At 40.7% G+C, this 21647-nt stretch overlaps 4 protein-coding genes across 7 annotated transcripts; 3 read left to right on the top strand and 1 right to left on the bottom strand.

Moving 5' to 3' along the window:
• The first annotated feature begins 209 nt into the window (after positions 1 to 209).
• Positions 210 to 7193, top strand: LOC116203765 (calcium sensing receptor, chloroplastic). Of its 3 annotated transcripts, none has more exons than XM_031535678.1 (13): positions 210 to 511; positions 884 to 1765; positions 2000 to 2100; positions 2197 to 2311; positions 2609 to 2686; positions 2844 to 2936; positions 3378 to 3461; positions 4307 to 4405; positions 5260 to 5322; positions 5680 to 5710; positions 5822 to 5868; positions 6296 to 6377; positions 6704 to 7193. In XM_031535678.1, the coding sequence occupies exons 1-12, from the start codon at positions 455 to 457 to the stop codon at positions 6374 to 6376; spliced, it is 1731 nt and encodes a 576-aa protein (XP_031391538.1). In that variant the 5' UTR covers positions 210 to 454; the 3' UTR covers position 6377; positions 6704 to 7193. The 3 variants fall into 3 exon arrangements, with proteins under 3 accessions (XP_031391538.1, XP_031391537.1, XP_031391536.1); XM_031535677.1 differs by having other exon boundaries at positions 211 to 511; positions 6296 to 6303; positions 6750 to 7193; XM_031535676.1 differs by having other exon boundaries at positions 217 to 511; positions 6319 to 6377.
• A 351-nt stretch (positions 7194 to 7544) lies between these two features.
• LOC116203768 (U5 small nuclear ribonucleoprotein 40 kDa protein) lies at positions 7545 to 9388 on the top strand. 2 transcript variants are annotated; one of them, XM_031535682.1, is made up of 2 exons: positions 7545 to 7705; positions 8050 to 9388. In XM_031535682.1, exon 2 carries the CDS (start codon positions 8104 to 8106, stop codon positions 9148 to 9150), a length of 1047 nt encoding a protein of 348 aa, XP_031391542.1. In that variant the 5' UTR covers positions 7545 to 7705; positions 8050 to 8103; the 3' UTR covers positions 9151 to 9388. The 2 variants fall into 2 exon arrangements, with proteins under 2 accessions (XP_031391542.1, XP_031391543.1); XM_031535683.1 differs by having other exon boundaries at positions 7554 to 7705; positions 8029 to 9388.
• Positions 9389 to 10416: 1028 nt separating this feature from the next.
• Positions 10417 to 15297, top strand: LOC116203767 (cysteine synthase). Its single transcript, XM_031535681.1, has 10 exons — positions 10417 to 10792; positions 11657 to 11766; positions 12345 to 12402; positions 12670 to 12933; positions 13210 to 13347; positions 13439 to 13490; positions 13572 to 13651; positions 14251 to 14310; positions 14416 to 14496; positions 15014 to 15297. The coding sequence occupies exons 1-10, from the start codon at positions 10556 to 10558 to the stop codon at positions 15104 to 15106; spliced, it is 1173 nt and encodes a 390-aa protein (XP_031391541.1). The 5' UTR covers positions 10417 to 10555; the 3' UTR covers positions 15107 to 15297.
• A 1126-nt stretch (positions 15298 to 16423) lies between these two features.
• On the bottom strand, positions 16424 to 21585 carry LOC116203766 (stearoyl-[acyl-carrier-protein] 9-desaturase, chloroplastic-like). Its single transcript, XM_031535679.1, is given in 4 exon segments — positions 16424 to 16885; positions 16887 to 17411; positions 17677 to 18181; positions 21199 to 21585. Coding segments are annotated over 4 exon segments (1197 nt in total). The 5' UTR covers positions 21339 to 21585; the 3' UTR covers positions 16424 to 16858.
• Between the last annotated feature and the right edge of the window lie 62 nt (positions 21586 to 21647).

Here is a 21647-nt window from a genome sequence, read left to right as displayed (position 1 = left end):
ACTCGAGCTTGAGTGACCACTCTAGTTAGATTACAAGCATTATTCAAGTCCTAGTGGGAGTCGACAGAATCGAGCCTATTGGAGTAGTAGTACTCAATCAACCTCGAGGTCGAATTTCTTGATCCCAATCACGCGATGCGTCGGAAATAAATGTCATACTTGGCATTAGCAAACCAGAAGGATAGAAGATACGAAGCATTGGGCCCACTGACAGAAATGAGAGGCAAACAGGAGCGCCAAATAGGATGGAGCGAAACAGTAAACACCGCCGAGGAGCCACACGATGCTCTTCGCCATATCCTCTCCCCCAAGTCACTATCGTCGAGCTATCAAGGACGCCATTGAAAAGAGCTCTCGTCATTATCGAGCTCCGTGCTATTCTGTTGGATCTCTCCGGCGGACGATGAGCTGGTAATTTAGCTGCACAAGTGATTGATCGGCGCTGTTTCCCGAGATGACGATGCTTCCCGTTTGCTCCGCCACAACCTGTTGCTCTTCGTCTCACTGTCAGGTGAAATTTTCACTATATAGCTCGGAAGCTGCATCCATTTGCTTCCGATGTTAGACTCGTTCTTAAATTCAGCCAGCAGATGCCGCCGAATGAGTTTGCAGCCGCGGATTTCCCGTGCTTGCGGTGGAGTTCTGCAGAAATTACAGTTTGTGTGTTTGACCTCACCACTATATTGTTCCTGAATTGTAATCTGTCTATATTTGCCATCGTCGGTATAGCTGACAATGAATAATGCCATCCATTTCAAAATAATTTGCTCTAATTCACTGATCAGTAATTTCATCTACGCTTGGAGTTGACAATTATGCCATGAATCATGATTTAGCTTGTTATAGAAATATTGTTCACTCTCTTTAGAAACATGTTCGGCAGATTCCGCTGAATGGAGGAGTGCGATCTTTCTACTCTCCTCGGAAAGAGTTCGAGTCAAGATGGATGATGGACAGCATGTTCTTAGGATCATCAAGTGGGAAGATTCTCAATAAAGTTACCTTTAGAACGCAAGCTACCGGATTCTCCGCTGTGGACATCAACACCAGCATTGACCGATCAGTCCTGAATTCCTCAGTCAAACCTACCAATGAGCCGCACGGCATGGAAAAGGTGCACCTGAGATTTTTGCAAATTTCTGAGGTGCCTGTCACTGAAGAGGGATCTGTTGACTTCACGGAGCAGTCGGTTGATAGTGTTACAGCATTGCCGGATCTCATTGAAGCCGAAGGAACAACCACCATTGATGTGACACCTGACCCTTCCACCTTAACATCCGAGCCCCAGTTTACAGACAGCAGTTCATCCTCTGAACTGAAAACAAGTGTACAGGATATCATCTCTGGGATTAATGACTCCCTCAGTGCGTCAGTAGAAAAGGGACAAAGCACATTGAATAACTTGCTTGATTCGGTTAATTCCTCCATAGCTTCTGTAAGCAAAGGTGCCAATGAGGCAATAGAGAATGCTACTGGCAGACTGTCTTCTAGTGTCGACCAAATGGGAGAATCTGCTAGCTATAAATTGACAAATATTTCAAGTGATTTGAAAGGAGCTGCAAGTAAAGCTGGTGCCATTGGTGTTGATGTATTGAGGGGTACAATTGTCGCCTTCGAGGATTCACTTGCAAAAGGAGCTTCTTTAGTTGTTTCTTCTCATAGTTCTGCTAAGGAATTTCTCCCTCCAGAGATAAAGGATACACTAGATCTTTCTGAAGCGAAGACAGCAGAAATTCTGAAGCCTGTTGGAGTACTTACCCAACAGGTTATTCTATCATTCTCATGTATTTACAAGGGACTTTCTATTACAAATCTGCGTTTATATTTGGACAACCACTTTTTATTTATATTTATATTTATTTATTTATTTTAAGAATTTTACATGCTATGTCTGTTGAACTAGAATATAGTGATCTTTAGTAGACCTTATCCATTGCAGATTGGACTCTGTCTATACAAGCTAATGATAGTTTTTTGACTTCATGTGTGCTGCGTACAGGTCTCTTTTGCTATAGGGGAGTTGGAAAGAAATCTTGGCTTGGATCCAAGTGATCCAATTGTGTCGTTTGTACTTTTCCTTGGCACTGCCTCCACTTTGTGGTATGAAGTGCATGCACTTATATTCTTTCTCATATAAATATTTGATTATGTCCTCTGCTTCATGGGACATTTATGTTTCTCATCAGATTTGTGCAGGGCTTTTTATTGGGTATGGACTTACAGTGGTTACTCCGGAGATTTATCTCCCAATACGACACTTCAGCTCTTGATGGGGAAGGAGAATGCAGTGCTCATAGATATTCGGCCTGAGGCAAGAGATTGTGAACTAGCTATATAGCCTTCAGTTGCATAGACATTTTGTGTTATACTACGATTCCATCAAACAGGATAGAATAATAAAGTCATCTAATTCAAACGCTGCAACTATTCAGGTTGTCCTCATTTTAAATACTCTTTTCATAATTTGTCATTCATTGCCTTCGACATATATAAATTCATGAATACAAATTCATATTACACACCAAGATTAGAGGTGGCTTCTGAATTTAATTTGACTTTTCTTTTCTGATATTGCAATGACTTTGTTTCCTGTCTTTGCTTTGTTAAGATCCTTAGAGAAACAGATGGCATTCCTGATCTTCGACGAACTGCACGTTATCGATATTCAAGTGTCTCCTTGCCCGAGGTTGGTTTTCTTCGGGTCTTTGATTTTGTGGGAGTATTTCATATGTATATGTTATTTTTTTTCCTTCAAAATGCTATTTAGTAGTTGGAAAAGAGTAGAATATTTCATTGTTAAGATTTGCATATGTAACATTTGCATTGTACCTGTAATATCTCAGGTTGATGGTTCCATAAGGAAACTTTTAAAGAGTGGAAGAGATGTTGAGGACTGCTTAATTGCAGTTGTTATCCGGAACTTGAAAATAGTTAAGGTATGTGAATTTGTTAATGAAAAGAACATTTTTCCTAGTTAGAGGGAGATGATTATTTGGAAATTATTGGGGAATTTACAGGATGTATCCTTCCATCTTCTATAAGTTACTTAAAAAGCCATCACGCCAATTTTAAAATTTAGGATTTTATGTCCTTGATATTTTGCAAATTTTAGTGGATTTTTAGTGTAAGAATCTGAGAGGTGTTATCCTCTAACATAGATCAAATGCAATAGTTGTATACCCCATATACTTCTTTTCGGTCTGTCGACTATAGCTGGTGGTGTCAAGCTTGCAACTGATTCTTGCGATGATTGTTATTTTGCTACAAAGTACATATTCCTGTTGCATATAAGTAAATATATTATACTTGTAGTTATTCTTTTATGGAAACTGAATTGAATGAAGCTTCTTGGGGTAATAGTTCCATGCTACCTGTAGGACAGGTCCAAGGTCATAGTTATGGATGCTGATGGTACGCGTTCAAAAGGCATTGCAAGATCATTGAAAAAGCTTGGAGTTAAGGTGCGAGGCATTTAATGTTTTGATTTTTCTTTTTAATAGTTTCTGTTGTTGGGAATGTCCAGGATATGATTTTGTATTTTTTTAATGCAGCATCTTTGTTCGTTAATTGTTTAAGACCACCATGAACCAAAGCAACGTTTGTCTGTGCAAGTATTCCTCGTAGATAAAAAGCTGTTGTCAAGACAAAGAAACACATATAGTTCATGAAGCTTACCCATATCACTGCTTCGACAACTCTTTTTTGAGAAATCTTCCTTTTTGTTTATCCCTCCATAACTTGTGAAATTATGACTTCATCTGTTGAATAGTAAAATTCTGTTCGCAATATCCTTCAAAAGCCAGAGAGCTCATAAATTACTTAAAAAAACAGAATGATGAGAGGATCTTTTACGTTTTCTTTTACTTTATATTTTATTTTGGTAACTAACCAGATGACAAAGTAAGAATATGTTCAATAACAGGACTGTGCTATTATTTAAAATACACGTCTCCTGTAGACTGTCCATTTTTCTGCAACATTTCAAAGATAATTCACTATCAAAGCTTCAAAAATTTTCAGTCAATTACTATCTTGAACTTGATGAAGCTCAACTTCAATTCTTTGTATGGCTGTTTATGTGATGAACCTCTCCTAGTCTTGCATCTGGCCTGACAATATGTTAATATTTTCATGAGTTTATCAGATCTGAGATCCATTATACATTTTGTACCTGATAATTGTTTGATTATAGGCACATGATTTCCTGTCAGTACAATCTTTTCATCACCTTTTAGTAGGAATTTAGGTTTATATTACTTAATTCAGGCTTATTTTACTAAATTGTATGTTTGCATCTGGATGACAGGGACCATATATGGTTGAAGGAGGCTTCCGATCGTGGGTGAGTCAGGGTCTCCGTATCAAGGAATTGAAGCCTGAGACAACTCTCTCCGTACTTAATGAGGTAATTATTGCCTTGTCAATATTAACACTTTAGTTTGTGTACGAGTAAAATGTCCTTTTGTTTTGCAAGTGGCTGAAGATGGATTCTAATGCAGATTATTTGTGAAATGTATCTTTTATTGCTTATAGTCAGCTTATGAGTCATTTGATAGAAAAATTTGCCCATGCGTGGTCTTGGATCCAGTTATTCTAGCATGTCAGCTAGCCTTCACGAGAAGATATGGCCACTATAATTGAACTTTGCAGCACATATACGATTTTCTGCGAATTGTGGGGATGACTGACTTTGGCGTTGACGCTTGTGGAATAGTGAGAGTATTCACAATGTCAAATGTACCCCAAAAGGGTGCTGCTATATAATGGAAAAGACATGAAAAACTGTTAACCCTCTGCCACCAAAATGCTCTCTTTTTATCTTCTAATGCAGCCTTCACCCTTCAGCTTTTCAACCATCAAATGCTCTCTTTTTTATCCCCTGTTTTTCAGCTCTCCAAATGGCCATTGTTTTCTGATGCGTACGAGGTTCCTGTCACAAATATGAAGCCTACAAAATTTTGCTCATCTCTCTTGCTTTGCTTTATTTGGTATTTTGCACTGAGAATCAAAACAGTGATTATGCAAATGACAAGAAATGTTACTAGCAGGTTCTCGATTGCAACAATATGTTGGTAGAAGTCAAGCGAATATGGTGTTTTTAGATGGCAAGAGAAATATACTGCATGTATGAATCAAGAGGAACCACGTATATATATATAGGCTGCATTTTGGTTCTGATTGTGGGTCTTATGTAACTGCCTGTGCTCTTTCAAAGTCTATGGCTAACCATGCTCCTCTATTGATGCATTCATTTTCCAGGAAGCTGAGGCAATTCTTGAGGAGATCAATCCTTCTCCCTTGCAAGTTTTTGCTACTGGCATGGTAAAATTGATTGATTTAGCGTGTCTTGGTGTAATCAATTTTCTTGTCTACTTAAATCAGGAACTATCTGAATGTTAATCACCTTCAACATACCATTTACATATGCAAAACTTGGTTGATTCACTTGTATTTTTTTCCTATGAGGTTAAGCTTAAAACCAGGAAGAAGAATGAGAGCACAAAGTTAATTAGGCTCTCTCTCTCTCTCTCTCTCTCTCTCTCTCAGAGTAGATGTGATACTGTGCTAGCTTATGCACGTTCAAACTAGTTTCAATGCTGATGTTTATCTAAAGATAAATCCTCCCTCCATACTTTTAACATTCTTGTTTGGATTACTGAGCAAGCATATATTTCACAGGGTTTCATTGCAGCTTTGTATGCACTAGTAGGTATGTGTTTTATCTTCCACAGCTTCTTTATTTTTTTGCTCATTACGGAGAGATATAGAGAGGGAGAGCACCTTCATATTAATTGTTTTTTTTTAATTCATATAATTTCAGAGTGGGAAAAGACTCTGCAGATTATTGGAATCTTTGGCCTTGGCCAGGTACGTATCCTTTTCTGAAATGAACTGGTTCTGATTCGATGACATTGTGTGCTCTTTCTTCTGTTATTTTTGTTGGAAGATTCTGATTTGAAGTCTTGGTCGACATTTATTCTTCATTAAGCTTTTCCTCTATATTTTACTGGTTAATAAGGAATTAGAGATGACTTCCATCTGAAAGCTCATGCTAAGGGAAGGCACTGCTATAATGTACATGAGCAACCATTTGAGAAAAGATAAAACTATCATGTCCACGGGGAAGAGTGCGTTTAGATGCATAGAATTCCTATTACCGATTCCTGTATGCAGTAGACATCTTGACAGTCCAGCTGTTGCTGAATGGCTGATAACACTTGGATGTTGTGGGAAGAATTTATTTTTGTTATGTTCTGTTGGTTTTTACCACCATCCAATTCTTTGCTTCTAACAGTTTGGATTGTGTAATTGTGCCAGACTATCTATCGGCGTATTGCTTCTTATCAGGAACCCGAAGATTTTAAGCAAGACTTGAGGTACATCCCACTTCGTAGAATCCCCGATTGTATACTTCATTGGCCCATCAATGGTCTCTGTGTTCCTTTCAGTGTTAGATACCCGAAAGAGATTTTGTTTTCCAGTGCTATATGCTGCAATGAAAAAACGAGCAATGCAGACAATATGTCAACTCACAACCGCTTCTTTTTTGTTTCTTGTCTGCAAAAACACGGTTTCTACTCTCTTCCTCAACTTTTGGGACATGTTTTTCCAAAGGTTACGAACGTATGATATATAGTCTGCATTCTATGAAGCTACTCAGCAAAGAGAACTTTGTCGTGTTTACACCCTTCTGTGTTTCCAGTCGATTGCTGGTACCTGTCAAACTTGGGGCAGAAGCGTTCTCATGGGCGGCCGGGAAACTCGAGACAAACGGAATCGGCCTTCCAACATCACCTTCATCCTCCGATGTGCAAAACCGTGTCCTGCAGGCTGCTGCGAGGCACGAGTCCCAGCCATCCGAGGACGAAGGGAGCCAGGAGTTCTCTCCCGAATCCGTTTCTTCTTCCACTGACCGCGGAGAACTCTCCGAAGCATAAGCAGTTCCATACTGTTTCATCGGCAGGATTTCAATTTATTGGCCTTATGAGATCGTTGTAATCGTAGGAGGGTGACGGATTAAAAAGAGAGGAAAGAGCACAAGTTTAGGCTGACCTCAGATCAAAATTAAGGGATACTTCTGTACATGCAATGTGGTATTTTTGAAGAAACTCACTGTTCTTTTTTGTTGTCTCGATTGTTAAGATCTTCACGATCACGAACGTCTAGTAAAAGGGATAGTTGTATTTAAGCCACTCCAACCCCACTTGTTTCCGTCCGTTCATGTCGGATATTATGTTCTTAAAAATCCAAATAACGTTGAATGCCATGACAGACCGAGAACTAGAAGCATCGAGATATAGCACATATAGCAATGTGGACACCTCTTCTGCCGAAATTGGATCCTCCGAATAAGCCGAAACGAGAGTGTCGGCGAATCTGTCTTGATTTTGCTCGAACTTACGAGCCATGCCAATTAGCAGAGCTCATCTCCTGTTCATGACGAGAAGAATGAATCTCTCCCATTACTAATGGGCTAACAGCAGCATTTTAGATCTGGGCCTGGGCCTTTTTGCAATTTGATTCAAGCTAAGGACCACCGAGCAAAAATCAAGTCCGCACCTTCGTGACTCTCCTCCTTCTTTCCCGTCCGCACTGGCCGCAGAGGAGAGGGCGAGCGGAAGGGTTCGTGCTGAGACTTCTCCGCTAGGGTTTGTGTAAGCTCGAAGCCATCACACCAAGCCCTTCTGCTCCAACCTTCTTCAGAGTACTCTCTCTCTCTCTCTCTCTCTCTCTGTCTGAGGACCTGTTTTGCTGATGAGCTGTAATTGAAACGGAAATGCCTATGAATCTTGTTTCTGTTTTCTGGTTCGCGTAGTAGGGAGCTGAGCTTCTTCATGCGGATAATGAACTTAGTAGTTGGAACATAGATCGATTGATTGCTGAAGTGAATAGAAATGTTTCAATCGCTCGGTTATTCTCTGCATCCTTCTCTTCGTCCTCCGTCTGTATTGTAGATGTATGTATGTGACTGTTGAACTAGATATATCTTCGTGGGTTTGTCCTATCTTAGTTTCTTACATTTTTTAGACTGTTGGTATCTCTCTTCAGGATTCGGATTTCGGGAAATCGAATTTTATCCCAGTTGATAAGTTCGCAGCAGAGATGATGCAAGTCGTTCCCTCTTCGAGAGAGGGCGAAAGTGCCCTGTCCGTGGCAGGTCCGAGGCCGATGGAATGGTCCACTGTCCCACACAGTGCTCCTCAAGGTCCGGGCCCAAACGGAAAGCAGAGAACTTCGAGCTTGCTATCCCCAATAATGCTATTAGCAGGTCACCAGAGTGCTATATACACCTTGAAGTTCAATCCTTCGGGGACAGTCATTGCCTCGGGGTCCCACGACAGGGAGATCTTCTTATGGAACGTTCAAGGGGAGTGCAAGAACTTTATGGTCTTGAAGGGGCATAAGAATGCCATCCTCGATCTCCACTGGACCACCGACGGGTCCCAGATTATATCAGCTAGTCCGGACAAAACCCTTCGGGCATGGGACATCGAGACTGGGAAGCAGATCAAGAAAATGGCTGAGCATTCTTCTTATGTCAATTCCTGCTGTTCTTCGAGGAGAGGGCCTCCTCTTGTTGTCAGTGGTTCCGATGACGGGACGGCCAAGCTCTGGGATATGCGTCAGAGGGGAGCGATCCAGACGTTCCCCGATAAGTACCAAATCACAGCTGTTGCTTTCTCCGACGCGTCAGATAAGATCTTCAGTGGCGGAATAGACAATGACGTGAAGGTGTGGGACCTTCGGAAGGGTGAGGTAATCATGACTCTTAAGGGCCACCAGGACACGATAACAGGCATGACGTTGAGCCCTGATGGATCTTACCTTCTCACTAATGCAATGGACTGCAAGCTGTGTATATGGGATATGCGGCCTTATGCCCCGCAGAACCGGTGTGTGAAGATTCTCGAAGGGCACCAGCACAACTTTGAGAAGAACCTGCTGAAGTGTAGCTGGTCTCCCGATGGAAGTAAGGTCACTGCAGGGAGTTCCGATCGTATGGTTTATATCTGGGACACCACCACTCGGAGGATCCTGTACAAGTTGCCCGGACACACCGGATCAGTGAACGAGTGCGTGTTCCACCCAACAGAGCCCATTGTCGGGTCCTGCAGCAGCGATAAGCAGATTTATCTCGGTGAGATCTGATGTGATCTGAACCCTTTTTTTTTTTTTTTTTTCTTGGGACTGTTAGTCAGGTTGTTTTAGCTGATGCGACTGAGATATCATATGAATCCCTTTCAGCAATGTCTCGGGGTTTTGGCTGGTGCATTTAGAAGGCGGTATTGTGTCAGTTGAGTATGTACAATTAATGATTCGTTGTTGCTTCTTGGCGCACTTGAGAATTCGAAATTTGCGAAAGTTGATTAATATTCCTCTTGAAACAGTTCTCCTCTTTGTACTAACTGGGTATTGCAAGTGTCGATTGCATACCCAGTACCATAGTTCAGGGTCGGATATTCTAAGCCTAGCAAATGAATATGCTTGAGTAACTGCCTTCCTAGTGCTTGAACTAGAGACAAATCCTGCCGAAGGGCAAGTTGCTTGTGTAGGATGAAGTGTTGAAAAATCGGGTCCAATGAATGTGGACGTGATCCCAATGAGCATTATTGAAAAGGATACGTATGAAGATATTTCATTGGTCGGATGTGGACACAATCCTTTCTTCGTCCATTTCGATCTGGATGGACTCTTCATGTGGTTGAGATATGGAATCGGCTTACCATTTCGGACAGTACGCAATCTACGATATTTTATCGATCAAATAGCTTCCTCATAAGGAGCGTGAGGAGGGTTACCGAGGAAATGTTGTCGAGATTGGCTAGATTTGTTCCTCTAATTTCTCCAAATTTTCCATGAGAAAGGGGTTGGTGAGTCGTGATCAATTGATGGAATATGCATTATATAACCATATAAGTCGGGCCGGTCGAAGCATGCTCTTAATTTTTTACAATCAAAATTTCAGTGCTGATCGCTTTAGTTTATGAGTAATGATTTGATGCTGACCCGCTTTGACGCAGTTTGCTTTCCATTAGTAGTATCACTTTCGATATCGTTAAGATTAAACTAGAAAAAAAAGAAAAGAAAAAAGAAATTGTCGATAAATTATTTTCTTTGGGCAATCATGTTGTCAACAGAATTACAGCTGCCCACTGGCTGAATCAGGATTAACTGATCCTGCGTCTATTCTTTATAAACAGGGCTCACGGAGCTCCGATAATTAGTCGAGTGAAGTCCGAATACCTCGAGAAGTTATTAAGTAATTCTATCTCGTCATGTGGTGTGAAAAAATATTAATTAAATTATATAAAATTAAAAATTTGATGTTAATCACTCGAATAATTATTATAATTATTTTTTATTAAAGAATTTTTATTAGCGTTTAAAAGGATGATCTAAAATTTTGTGGGATACCTCGGACAAGCAAAAGGGGAAAAAGACGAAGAAGAAAGAATCAGTCGGCCGACTCGAACTTGAATCAGTCGACGCAGGCAAACAGCAACAAACGACTCTCTCTCTCTCTCTCTCTCGTTGAGCTGCAGAGTTCCCGATAATGGTTGCCTCCGCAGCTTCGTGGCTGGTGGTCAACCCGTTGACTTCCCTTCTCCCGTCCAAGCTCGGCTCACTGAGGCAATCCGCTGCGATCTGCTCCTCCTTCGCACCACTCAGACTTAAGGACAGGGAGCTCGGCCGAAGGACTTCCGGGGGCTTCTATGTGGTCTGCAAAGCAGTCTCCGTGAAGCCTGAGACGGAGGTTGAACGCCTCAACATCGCCGATGACGTGACGCAGGTTGATGACTCAACTGTTCTGTGTTCCACGTGTTATGGAAATCTCAGTTCGGTTACATTAGACTTTCAAGTTTCAACGTTGTCTTGAGGCTTCAATTTCAGCTGTCGTATGCTTGTCTTCTTGATTTTACTGTTGAATGGGACGAGGAGGCGTCAAATTCTGTGACTGTTCATTGAAATTTGAAGTGGCTCCATGAGGAAATGTGCTTTGAGATTTGTTTTGTTCCTAAGGAGTCCTCCATTGGTGTTGGGTGACGAGCTATGCCTTTTGCTATCTGTAAGTTACAGCTGAACGACTTTGAACTTCGGACATACGGTAAAAGACATATTCAGATTGCCAAATTACCGGTGATGGATCCATTATGACCTGGTGGGGCGGTCTTTTATATCTGCATATTTGCAAATGGCCTTTTCTTTGTGGGTTGCTTAGTAAAGATCATAGGGATACCAATTGAAAGAAAATATCACTTATTTCAAATCATACGTAGCTGATAATAGTTTAGGGAGCCCGCACAACTTTTTTTCGAATCATCCGTGGAGCTGATAAGTAACAGGTCGCCTTTAGGTTAGCCGAATTGTATATGTCTTCAAATGATCATTAGCCATACTTCCATTACTCAGCGGAGTGCTTGATTATGGTGATCCTCTGTACATGGCTGATGCAATCTTTCACTGAGAAAACTCTGGGAACAATTAAAAGCTTACAATTTTGCAGGGTTTTATATTGCTTTTGAAGTTGTTTTGCTGTTTATTTCATATTGTGATGCTAATTTGCTTGTACTATTAGCTGCCACTTTTTCCATTTATGGAAAGTGCATTTATCATGTTCTAAGGACCTTGTTCTACCGCATGGGTGGTGGTGCAGCTTATTGGGAGAACACCAATGGTTTACTTGAATAACATTGTCAAGGGTTGTGTTGCTAACATTGCTGCCAAGCTTGAGATCATGGAGCCATGTTCCAGTGTAAAGGACAGGTGAAGAAGATGAAATTGCTCATTTTGGTCTTTGTTATATCATGAAGCACCTAATGTACAATAACTTGTCAGCATTGTTAAAAAAAGAATATTAGTTATTGATGTGCCAGAGGACTGCAACCAGCATACTCTGGGTTAAACATCCGTATTTAATTTTTCCATTTATAAATGTTGGTGCTAGATTACTTTATATGGTTACCATAGACTGGAAAAGTTGATGACTAGAACCAATTTAATCACCATAATTTGTTAGGAATCAACTAGTCCAATCTTGAAATTTAAATCAGTCAATCAAATCCGCCCAGTCTCTAATGATTTCTCTGTGTTAAAGATGAAATTTACCTTTATGTATTGGAAGATTAGGTGTTTGTATTTGTCTACAATCTTCTTGGGAAATGAAATCACATGTTTGTCTTTGTCTTGTGCAACTGTGTTGGGAAGGGACATCTCCTTTAGGATTTTCTACATTTAATCATCTGTCTCTCATTATAGAAATGTCCATTTTTTGACACGTTCTTTGCAAAATTGTAGAGTGAATGATTGATATCCTGAATTGTGTTCTTTGACAATTGTTTCAGGATAGGCTACAGTATGATAGCCGATGCAGAGGAGAGAGGGGTCATAACACCTGGAAAGGTAATGGATTTCCCATAAAAATTTATCTGCCTTCTCGACAGTCAATGTCATATTTGAATAGCGGTACCAAAGTATCCAAAAAATTTAAATGATAACGTGTGGTCTTTCGTCAATTAATATGTTTGACATGTTGATTATGTCACGAGGAAGGGCTGTGCTACTTGAAAAAGTTGCTTCAAGACCCGGTTTACCCGGTTTATTTGGATCTGCTTTTCTTTTATCTGTGTTTTAATCATATATCATATGACCCAATTCTTTATTTCTCAGAGTATTCTGGTGGAACCGACCAGTGGAAACACAGGAATTGGTCTTGCATTCATCGCTGCTTCAAAAGGATATAGATTAATTTTGACAATGCCAGCTTCTATGAGTATGGAAAGAAGGGTTCTCCTGAAAGCTTTTGGAGCTGAGCTTGTTCTGACTGATCCCGCAAAAGGAATGAAAGGAGCAGTTCAGAAGGCTGAAGAAATTTTAAAAAGCACACCAAATGCCTACATGCTCCAGCAATTTGATAACCCTGCCAATCCAAAGGTTTTTGTCTCTTTCTTCTCTTGTAATTATTTTAGACCTTAACCTTCTTATTTGTGCTTTTCCTTGGGCTTTAACATGCTAAACTTAAGCATCCTCCTGAAGATGAAAAATTCTCGGCTTTTATGTTGCACTATATCTGAATATGTTGAATAGGCTTTTTTCTTAAGAACTTATAAATCTGTGAAATCAGACTTTGGGCTGCTGTCTTGATTTTGAAAAGTTGCTTTGGTTCTTTTAAACTTAAAATGAATTGGTTTTGGGCATAACTTCCTGCAGATACACTTTGAGACAACCGGTCCAGAGATTTGGGAAGATACAAGAGGAAAGGTTGATATCTTTATTGCCGGAATTGGAACTGGAGGAACCATAACTGGTGTTGGTCGGTACCTCAAACAGAAAAATCCCAACATAAAGGTGACGATTTTGCTATAAGCTGGAACGTTCTGTTAATTGCCTCCTCCTAAAAGAGTTATGCTTTGGAATGTTTTTCTATTCCACATGCCAGGTCATTGGTTTGGAACCCTTAGAGAGCAACATAATATCTGGTGGCAAGCCTGGTAAGACTTCACTCCTTCTAAACATTGATACTCTAATGACATTTATTTTCTTGATTATTACCTTCTTTTAATGCATTTTAGGTCCTCACAAGATTCAAGGGATTGGAGCTGGTTTTGTGCCAAAGAATTTGGATCAGGATATTGTAGATGAAGTCATTGAGGTATCTGTCTTTGCACCACAAATTGTTCTCTAAAGTGCTATGCTGTGGTATAAGGCAAAAGTTTGGCCTTGTTTGAATCTTTCTTCCGAGGATGTTTAGAATTAGCTTTCGAAAGAACAATTGATAGTACTCTTAGGACTATCAAGAGCACTATAGTTGCCTTTAAGGGTCGAAATTCAAACAAGGGAAGCGGAATCCATTTTGAAGAAAGAAAGTCAAACCCCTGAATTTTTTTCCTCCTCCTTTACTGTGGGTCAGCGAAGATCTGCAGGATATATTAATTTGATCTTATATGATATAAGATTATATACAATGTCAAAATGCCCCTGCTACCATCTAATTTCTGTTTCCTTACCCTGAATGCAACTTATGGAGTTAGCTGCCGTATCATTTATAGTGTCATTGGAATAAAAGACAGACAGGAAAGACAGAAATGTATCCTTAATTACAGATTCAGTTCATGAGAGTGAGCTCTCATAGCTATAGCCCTCTCTAGTTCTACTGTGGCACTAGACATGCAATGCATTACCACACCTTTGCACTATCTTGATGGCATGTCAATCTCTTGTGCTCCGATTCTCAACCTTCTGATGTATCAGATATCTAGCGATGAAGCTGTTGAAATTGCAAAGCAACTAGCTCTCCAGGAAGGCTTGTTGGTGAGTTCTTGAAATTCTTATTATAATCATTATACGATCAAGGATTCTCTCTTTCACCGTCCCTGCCCTCTCTTCCTCCCTAATCATATATTTCATGAGTCACAGGTTGGAATTTCTTCTGGAGCGGCAGCTTCTGCTGCAATGAAGGTGGCAAAGCGACCCGAGAATGCTGGGAAACTGATCGCGGTAAGTCCCCTAAGATGCGGCTCTTGAAAGAAATGAAAATGCCCTCTCAATATAATGCGGTCAATATTGAAACCAAAGCAAACGATATTAAATGATAGGCCTCGATCTCCTTTCAATAACGAACTTTTACTCTGCCGATCTAGAATTGATTTTAGAAGATGATGGCTAAGTTCAGTGAATGGCGTTGTGGATCGGCTTTATCTATGGTGGCTTGTGACTAAACCTCTCACAGACTTTTGCACATATTTCATCCAGAAAAAAATGGACAAAAAATCCAAAATAGTCAGCAGTATAATTTCCTAAAGAGACTAATGTGGTCTCCACTGTTATTGCTCTTTGAGTGGTGGACCTCAATTTATTTTCGGTCATAGTTAGTGGACCACTTTGCAAAAATAAAATTTTCTTTGAGAGTCCGCTATTCTTCTGCTTATGGGGGTAGCTGTGAAGTGTATCGACAGCACTATATGTACTGCTTAAATATCGCTGTATTCATTAAAGTTCCCTTAATTGTTGGCAGGTCGTTTTCCCAAGCTTTGGTGAACGATACCTCTCCTCTGTTCTTTTCCAGTCGATACGAGAAGAATGCGAGAAAATGCAACCCGAGCCATGATGTAGTATTATTCCATCCCCTTTTCCTTTACTAGAACCTCTCAAGTTGAGAACGTGGTTTCACTTGCGTATAATTTCGTCACGCGATCTTTGCTGCTGGATAGAATTTTGCCTCCTGCTTTCATGTATTTCTCGGTTTTCTATTCTTGGAATAATAACAATAATGACGAGTTACCTTTATGTTTATGGCCATTTTGAGGGGTTTAATTAAGTCGAATAGAGTCAAAAGGAACATAATATCCTAGTCGAGTGACTTTTTAGGACTCGAAATTGCTGTGGAAATTCGCCTCGGTGGAGATTGGTAGTAACCTTGAACCACATCCCACAAATGTCGGCATAGAGAGGTAAAGGATGGGACAAGTCCGTTTCTTTATAAGAGACTATTTTCTGACACGACACGACACGACGACATCATATGGTTATTGAGAATGACCGAGACCCGATCTCGATGTTGAGATCTAACTATGACCCCACATCCAGAAATCATTTATAGCGTGCTGCGGAGATAAAAATATCAGCTTACAAGTCAATGGGCACTTTTCACCAACTTCTACTCTCCCATCAACCATACATTGAACGAACCGATCCACCATTAATTTTGTGAGCATAAGAGGGAGGGCAAAGCAATTTCAGGCATGATGTCTTCGTATGCAGGAAATTAACGTTGTTTCAAAGAATTAATTGTCTTGGGGCCAACGGTACGGTATGGCTTCGGAAAGTATCTTAGCAGACTCGGTATCACTGTAAGTTGATCTGGCAACATCAACCTTGCGTTTTGAACCCCTTTTGCAGTCTTCATCCGTAGAGTTCGAATGATACTAGTTTGCACCTGGCAATCGGAGACTTTAGCGGATCCCAATCTGCATCTTGCCTCCGAATGTCGGGATGCAGGGATCTTGAGAATATGAGCAATTCACAGGCTCGAACTGTGTATGTGCACGACATGAATCAGCCCGCCATCAGCAGGCAGCATTCAGTAAAGATTCCGGTCATTGCTTGTCGGTAGCGCTCTAAGCAAGTGGCGAAGAAACAATAACTTTGGGGGCTCAAAACAACATCATGTAAACTCGTGTGCAATTTCGTCAATCAAAAAAACTTCAGGGTGCAGAACATAATTTTCGGTGGGGGTACAGGGGGCAGTGACACCGTGACAGCGAGTGCGACGGAAGGACTCGGAGTTACTTGAAATGCATCTTCTTCCTTATTTTCCGTCTTTCGACTGAGGAAAACCGACTGTCGAGCAACACATTTGAGTGGACTTCTTCCTTCTAACACATCAACCTAAACCTCAACCCGATTGAAGACTCAGCATCCATGCTATGAGACAAGAATTTCTCGGATTTAAAACAGGGGAAGTACCAGAGAATGTCCCCATCATCAAAATTGGCACAGAATTTTTCTGGTTACACTCAACACAAAGTCCCCAAAGGGCCAAAGCAGACTTCAAATGGAAACAAAAACATTGCAGGAAAGATAGAAAACGCAAGACATCGACCGAAAAGGACTACTACAGCTTGCTCACCCCTTCCCGACAATTATCTAAACTTGACACCCACAAAGAGAGACACAAACTGTATCTACATCGTACATACCACAGCTTAGAAGACACTCCCATACAAATACCTCTCATATAACACTAATGATCTCTTTCTTCTTTGGGGAACATTTTAAAGTTTTTAACCATGCGGGCTGTAAGATATAACGGAAGGTAAAGTACTTGGAAAAGAGATGGACTGAGACCGACCTTAGATCGTCACTTGCCTGTCGTGAATCCAGCTGAAAGGAATATTTCGTGCTTCCTTCGCCCTTCCTTGGGCTCTCTCCTCAAGCCTCCGGATTCTCGGAGGCAGCCCACATACATAATCTTGGGCCTTCTGCCCCTCTCCTGAGAGCCCGGTCAACTCCTCGATCTTCCATCGGCCCACCAAGAACTCGAGAATATCAGCATAGTCCCTGGCTGTGTAAACCCCGAGCCTCTGCGCCACAGCAGAGAAGTTTTCGAAGAGGTTGTCGTCCTTCCCATCGTACATCAGGTGGGCAGGCATCGAGATCTTCTTCCTCATCATATCGGCGAAGGCCAGGACCGTGCCATTGGGATCTATCTCAAAGAGCTTCTCAACTATCTTGGTGTAGGCAGTCTCATGGCGCTTCTCATCAGAGGCGATGGTCCCGCATAACTGGGCCAGTTTCAAGTCCCCACGCTCCTTCGCGAGCCTCGCGGTGTTCCCATGAGAGACGAAAGTTGCTCGTTCTTGGAACGAGGTGTAGATGAACCCAAGGTAAGGGCTGTTCTCTGTACGTGGGTCCTGTTGATACACAAGCCATCGCCGCATTAAACTAAGGATTCAGAAACCAGTGAATTCAAGATAATCTATGCATAACACCACCCCTGATATTAAAGAACCAATAATCTCTTAATTTGAAATTGTCGTTTAAAATGTGCTCTCTTTATATAGTCTTTGTCGTGTCCTATTATGCAAAAGATTCTCTTGGGGTCAATGGAACTGCATGCAAGCTGATTCAGACATAACTATCAATTTTTAAGCAATGTAAGGTAAAGTAATATCTCACCATTCCTGATCCGATCAAATACTGGATTGTCTTCTCAATCTGCCTCATGTCTACCCTTCCTGAAAGGTAGAGATACTTGTTGAGAAGATCACCATGCCTGTTCTCCTCTGCAGTCCATGCCCTAGTCCAAATAGCCCAAGAAGTGAGGCTCGCACCAGTTTCATCTCGAACCCCATCCAAAGTGTTAAGCATCGTCTGGTAAGTTGGAAGTGCTTCCTCTGTGATCATGTCTCCAACTAATACAACGAAATAATCATCAGGGATTTCCTTTGCCCTCTCCCTCAGTTCATTTACTTGCTCTTCGAACCCCTCAGAGGAAGGATCGGGAAGAAAATCCTGGGGTTGCCAGCACTTCTCGACAGGCTTTAGGTGGACCAAAATGTTCTGCTCGGCCCATTCGTCCAGTGATTTGAAGATCTCTATCTTCTGGGGAGGCATTGAGTGGGTCACTTGCACGTGCACCTCTCGAGGTGGCATAAACGGCTTCCTGCCATTCTCAACCTCTCTGCATTCACAAAAAGTTCAAATATTTTATACTAATTCATCATCCTGAAGACACAAGGATAACCGTCATAGTAATTACAATCAATCGCAGTTATATACTAGCATTGCTGGTCGAGAATTTGTCCCATATAAGCAACTTACGTTTCCATGACACTACTAAATATCGGCACACAACCAAAAATGCCCTTGAAGAAACAGCTAAGTATGGTTCTAATTAAGCTAATTTGTACTAAAAACGAATGCTTTTGTTCGTAATAGATTATTTAAGTCGATATGATTCTCTTCATGACTGATCAACCCAAATAAGCCATCACTTAACATCCTTGAAATGCATCCACTCTAGAACTGAAACACTTTTTCAACATCATGAAGTATGACAGCAAAAGCTTTACCTGCCAACCGCAGGGGCAGAACATGCAATTTTATGGAAATGCACTGGTTATGCAAGTAATTCTACTCCGTCTAAAGATCATTCCATTAGAAAAATCCACATATTCCAAGACTGGAATCTTAAGGGAAAAAGGTCCACTCCACAAAACAAACAACTTGCTACGTGCTTCACCTACAACTGGTGTTAAAATAACAATGCCACGCTACACCCAGAAAAGACAAGATGTGAAAATAACATCGAACGATTTTGCTGATTGTGAAGGATATGCTCTAGGAAATACGCATAGATAATATTAAGATAGATCTTGAAACAATAACTGAAAAGGAAATATTCATATAATATCAAGAGATCAAACAAAATTATAATTTTCTTCGAAGGAAAAAAGAAAAACCGAATATATAAAGAAAAAAAGTATTAAAAATTTGCTTTATATACAATATGCAGGATAGATCCCATTTGAATTCTTCTATGATTGGTTGTTTTACAAGAATCGATTATTTATCAAAGACAAGCCACATACACCTAGACTCTGGGATCACATTCAATGCTAGCAGAGGTGAAGAGGCAGACAACACACGTAACATGCATTAAGCTGCACAAAGTCCACACACTTGATGACTTGTCCGAACAGAAAGAAAACTTTCAGATGAAGACAAAGTCACAGGTGGCAGAAGCAGCAGCAGCTACAGTACAAGGAAACACAACATATGGACTTTCATGCACTCAATAGATTGAAAACAAGCATTTTAAAGTCAATTTTTTTATTTAAGCTCAATAAATGAACTAATTTCAGGAGGTAGTCCTCTCTCAACTGCACATATCCAATTGAGTTTCAATGTTGGGTGGTCGCCCATAACAGTCGATGCATAAGCACGTTCAATAACACGTTCGAGCTTTAATTAAATACACCAGATTGCAGTAAGCCTGACATTTCATATCCTCCCATGCAGAAAGGGTTGCGGGTAATAATTAATCTCTTAAAAATTTCGTTGGGTATAATGGATACAGGACATTCCGTAACATAAGTGATATACATGCTGTATGAGTAGACCAACGAATAAATGTCCCAACCAACTCCATACAAGTCCAACTGATGGAGACAAGCCATGCATGTACGATAACTGCAAATTGGAAAATTAGAGGCATTGCACGGAATCATCTAGACCACAACATCTCCATAAAATTACAACAAAACTGGAAAAGGCCGGATTTTCAGTTGCCAAGTCATGGCCATAAATTATACTCCAGAGAAATGGAAGCCAATATTCATTATAAAAGAAATCCCAGAAATTTCAACATTAATATTTAACAAAGAAAAATCTTGCAGAATTCTATAGAACCGGACAAACCATTTTAGTTTTACCCTTTGACACATTGACAACCTAAAAGTTAGCCAGACAAATTATCACATCATCCAGGAAAAACAGTTTTTTTGCAAAAGAATCCTCTAGAAAATAACACACTTTCAACTACAATCTCGATTTTCTTCTCATGGTCCATAAACATTAAAAGAAGCACTCGCAGGGATGCAAAATCAGCTTGGTAGCTGTCACTGTCTAAAGATCGAGAAAGACATGGTACACGACCTTCTTTAATGTGCAGAAAGACCCATCACATGAATCTTCACAGATAGCAACAAGCAACTTAAATTTCGAGTGAATAATAACCCCGGAATTTCTTTTGAAGTTGCGGAGGAATAAAAACAGGTATTTATCAAACTTTTGGAAATTCCGTGGTAGGATTTTCACCAACAAATAGATGCTGCATTGAATCTGCTAAAGCAAATGCACTGAGACGTCAGGTTTTTTAATCTATGTGTACATCAAAATGTATTATTGAGGTTAGGTGGATTTGCTGTTGAAAATTAGAAGCAAGTGAGTGATTTTTTTCTCAACAAACATAAACACTCGAAAAAAATGAATTTAAGGGTTCCTTTTGTCTCCGGTGAAAACCCATCACGGAATCCCAAATATATTATATATAATATATGATGAAAGATAGAAAATTGCAGAATCTTTTTAAATAATCTCAGTATGTTTTTCAGCTGTCAGGAAAAAAAAAAGAATCTTTTTTTTTTCCTTTTCGGGCTGAAAAGTTTTTGCAGAACATTATATAAATAAGATCCCACATTGGGGACTCCGAAACTCGACTGCCCTTCTCAAGAAATTCATATTGGAGTGAAAATAGGACACAGCCATGAGAGTACAGCCACACTGCATGAATCCTCAATCAAAGAAGAATTGAAAATCAATGCATTCAACTGCAGAAAAAAGACAACATCCCACATGATTCAAGAACAACTCTGACTGATTAACGAGAAGATCACAGAGAACCCAAATGAATCAACCCACTTTCAAGCCAATACGTCTTAAAAAAATTTCGATCCTTTCTTGCATTCATCACTGCCAAAGCTCTGGCATTCGAGCGAGTGGAAGAGGAAAAGCAGCTGACATCACGGGAACAATTGAGTGTGAAACGGGAACAAGAAAAGAAAGCAAACAAATCAGATAATACCCAGATCCAGGAAAGCTCAATCAATAAGGAGAAAGACGAGAAGGGCACTCCGAAGATCGACAGAGCCGGACAGAAAGAATCGATCAGTGAGGGGAAGGAGGAATGGGACTCACTTAGACCCGGAGCGGAGAGTGGAGGCCATGACGAACTTGGGAGATCTGAGGCTGAGGTTGTTGGCCATTGGAGGGAGCGCAAAGGATGACAGCTTTTGGGATTGGAGGAATGGGCCGTTGGTGTTGAGCTTCAAAGCCATTTCTTCTTATTCTTTTTCTCTTGCTCTTCTCCTCGTGCTTCTTGCACTTCTTCTTCCTCTTTCCTCTTCTTCTTCTTTTTCCGCCTTTCCCTTCTCGCCTCCCCCTTCCCTTATATGGGTGTCCGATTTGCTACTTGCGTCGTCGAGAGCTTCTCTCTCTCTCTCTCTCTGTTTTTGGGGGGCTGAGCTCAGAGGGATGGTTCAGTTTCCTCCACAGAAGAGCGGAGGGGAAGTTTTTGGGCCGTCTCGAATTAATGTCTACCCCGAAAAGCATCAGAAAATTCAGGACATAAAAGTCTCTAATTGCAT

The sequence above is a fragment of the Punica granatum genome, chromosome 4 (assembly GCF_007655135.1).
Source record: "Punica granatum isolate Tunisia-2019 chromosome 4, ASM765513v2, whole genome shotgun sequence".
NCBI lineage: Eukaryota > Viridiplantae > Streptophyta > Magnoliopsida > Myrtales > Lythraceae > Punica > Punica granatum.
The sequence above is the reverse complement of the archived record's forward strand: the minus strand, read 5'-3'. Positions and strand labels throughout refer to the sequence as shown.